A 235-nucleotide genomic window follows, 5' to 3' on the forward strand; every position below is an offset into this window, starting at 1 on the left:
TTGTTATACAACTCAAGCATCAAAGGCCTCCCTCACCTGATGCTTGACCATCTCCAGTCCCTCCAAAATCATCATCTGAAAGTCCTCCTGTTTGTCCTGTGGAAGGAAAGAGAACTTTCAGACTATGCTTTGTGAATCAAAACAATACTTAGCCATGAAGGCCTTGCAGCTGGCAATTTGGGTGTTATGAGTTAGCAAAAAAATGTTATGTTCCAAAGAGCCCAAAATCTGGTAT

The 235-nt window shown here is 41.7% G+C and overlaps 1 protein-coding gene across 6 annotated transcripts in view; it reads right to left on the reverse strand.

Annotated features, from left to right (window-relative positions):
* Positions 1 to 235, reverse strand: part of DOPEY1 (dopey family member 1) — a 165,817-nt gene that overhangs the window by 7,378 nt on the left and 158,204 nt on the right. For 4 of the 6 annotated variants that reach the window (XM_019520429.1, XM_019520430.1, XM_019520428.1 and 1 more), the window contains one exon: positions 37 to 96. The exons of the other annotated variants lie outside the window; for them this stretch is intronic. In XM_019520429.1, the coding sequence (XP_019375974.1) occupies positions 37 to 96 (60 nt within the window). The remainder of the gene's footprint in view (positions 1 to 36; positions 97 to 235) is intronic. 6 annotated transcript variants of the gene reach the window in all.

Source organism: Gavialis gangeticus, unplaced genomic scaffold, assembly GCF_001723915.1.
Source record: "Gavialis gangeticus isolate Ggan-Ray unplaced genomic scaffold, GavGan_comp1, whole genome shotgun sequence".
Lineage (NCBI taxonomy): Eukaryota > Metazoa > Chordata > Crocodylia > Gavialidae > Gavialis > Gavialis gangeticus.